The 1022-nt window shown below is 34.2% G+C and overlaps 1 protein-coding gene across 1 annotated transcript in view; it reads left to right on the top strand.

The window, feature by feature from the left end:
* Positions 1–807, top strand: part of LOTGIDRAFT_170779 (hypothetical protein) — a gene marked incomplete at both ends in the record, with an annotated part of 26434 nt that extends 25627 nt beyond the window's left edge. Inside the window, one exon of the mRNA XM_009046627.1 lies at positions 716–807. Within this exon, the coding sequence (XP_009044875.1) occupies positions 716–807 (92 nt within the window). The remainder of the gene's footprint in view (positions 1–715) is intronic.
* Positions 808–1022: the final 215 nt, after the last annotated feature.

The following is a 1022-nucleotide window of genomic DNA, read 5'->3' as shown; positions in this document are numbered from 1 at the left end:
AAGTCGTACATTATCAACACAGAATACCACGTCACTCGTCGACTTTTTATATTTTTGTGCTTATAGATCATGGCTACAAAACATTTCTCATGCCAAGCTTAGTTTTTAAAATTTAAAGATGAAAGTGATAACGCCTGAATTATTGTGCTCTATGGAATAGATTGATTTACATATTCTTTGACACAATCAGCAGTGGGTTCAAAAGTAGCCGACAGTCGGCTAAAACCTGCTGATGTAATTTGGAGAAAATTTAAATTTAGTTTAAAAAAAGCTATGTGGCCAAAGGAAAGACAAGCCTGTTTCTAAGGGACATAACTCTCGTACATATATCATCAGAGACGTTCTATGCAATGGACACTACAAATACATTACTATATTATATTGTAATCAAGTCTATTTTTATCTTACGCAAAGCGGAAAATGTACAGGAAGGTCTATCGCATCTTTTTCTTACTTCGTTAAGACCTGTCTTAAATCTTCCAACAGTCTGACAGCTCATTTTACGACTCAATATTCGCGAATTTGAAAATATGTATTCATAGCGCTGGCTGCAATAACCTAGGCTACATCACCTATAAAAATGTGATGAAGATACTTTCCACATAAAATGCCTTCAATCACAGTTAAATGAATCAGTTGACAGCAACACTGTTGTTACAATAAATTTACAACGTATTCGATATATATGTACATAATTTTCTTTTTATATTTTCAGACTCTAGAAATCCTGTGAACATCTCAAATCAATCTTCACCCGTCTACTATAACACAACTTCCGGAGTCGCAATAGATGAATCTCAACAATAATAAACCAATTGAAGCTAACGTACACAAGATATTGAAAACTACACCGCCACTGATCATATGTTTCAATTCCACTTGAATCTAAAGACACTTACCTAAGTGTGTGGATATCGTCAATGTCGGGAACCCCCTTTTTTGTTATTGTTTCAACACACCCCTTTCTTGAGACTGACACAGCCAGTATTGTATATTTTGTATATTTATTACTATATCTCTTC

The sequence above is a fragment of the Lottia gigantea genome (genome assembly GCF_000327385.1).
Source record: "Lottia gigantea unplaced genomic scaffold LOTGIsca_104, whole genome shotgun sequence".
In the NCBI taxonomy this organism is placed as follows: Eukaryota; Metazoa; Mollusca; class Gastropoda; family Lottiidae; genus Lottia; species Lottia gigantea.
The sequence above is the reverse complement of the archived record's forward strand: the minus strand, read 5'-3'. Positions and strand labels throughout refer to the sequence as shown.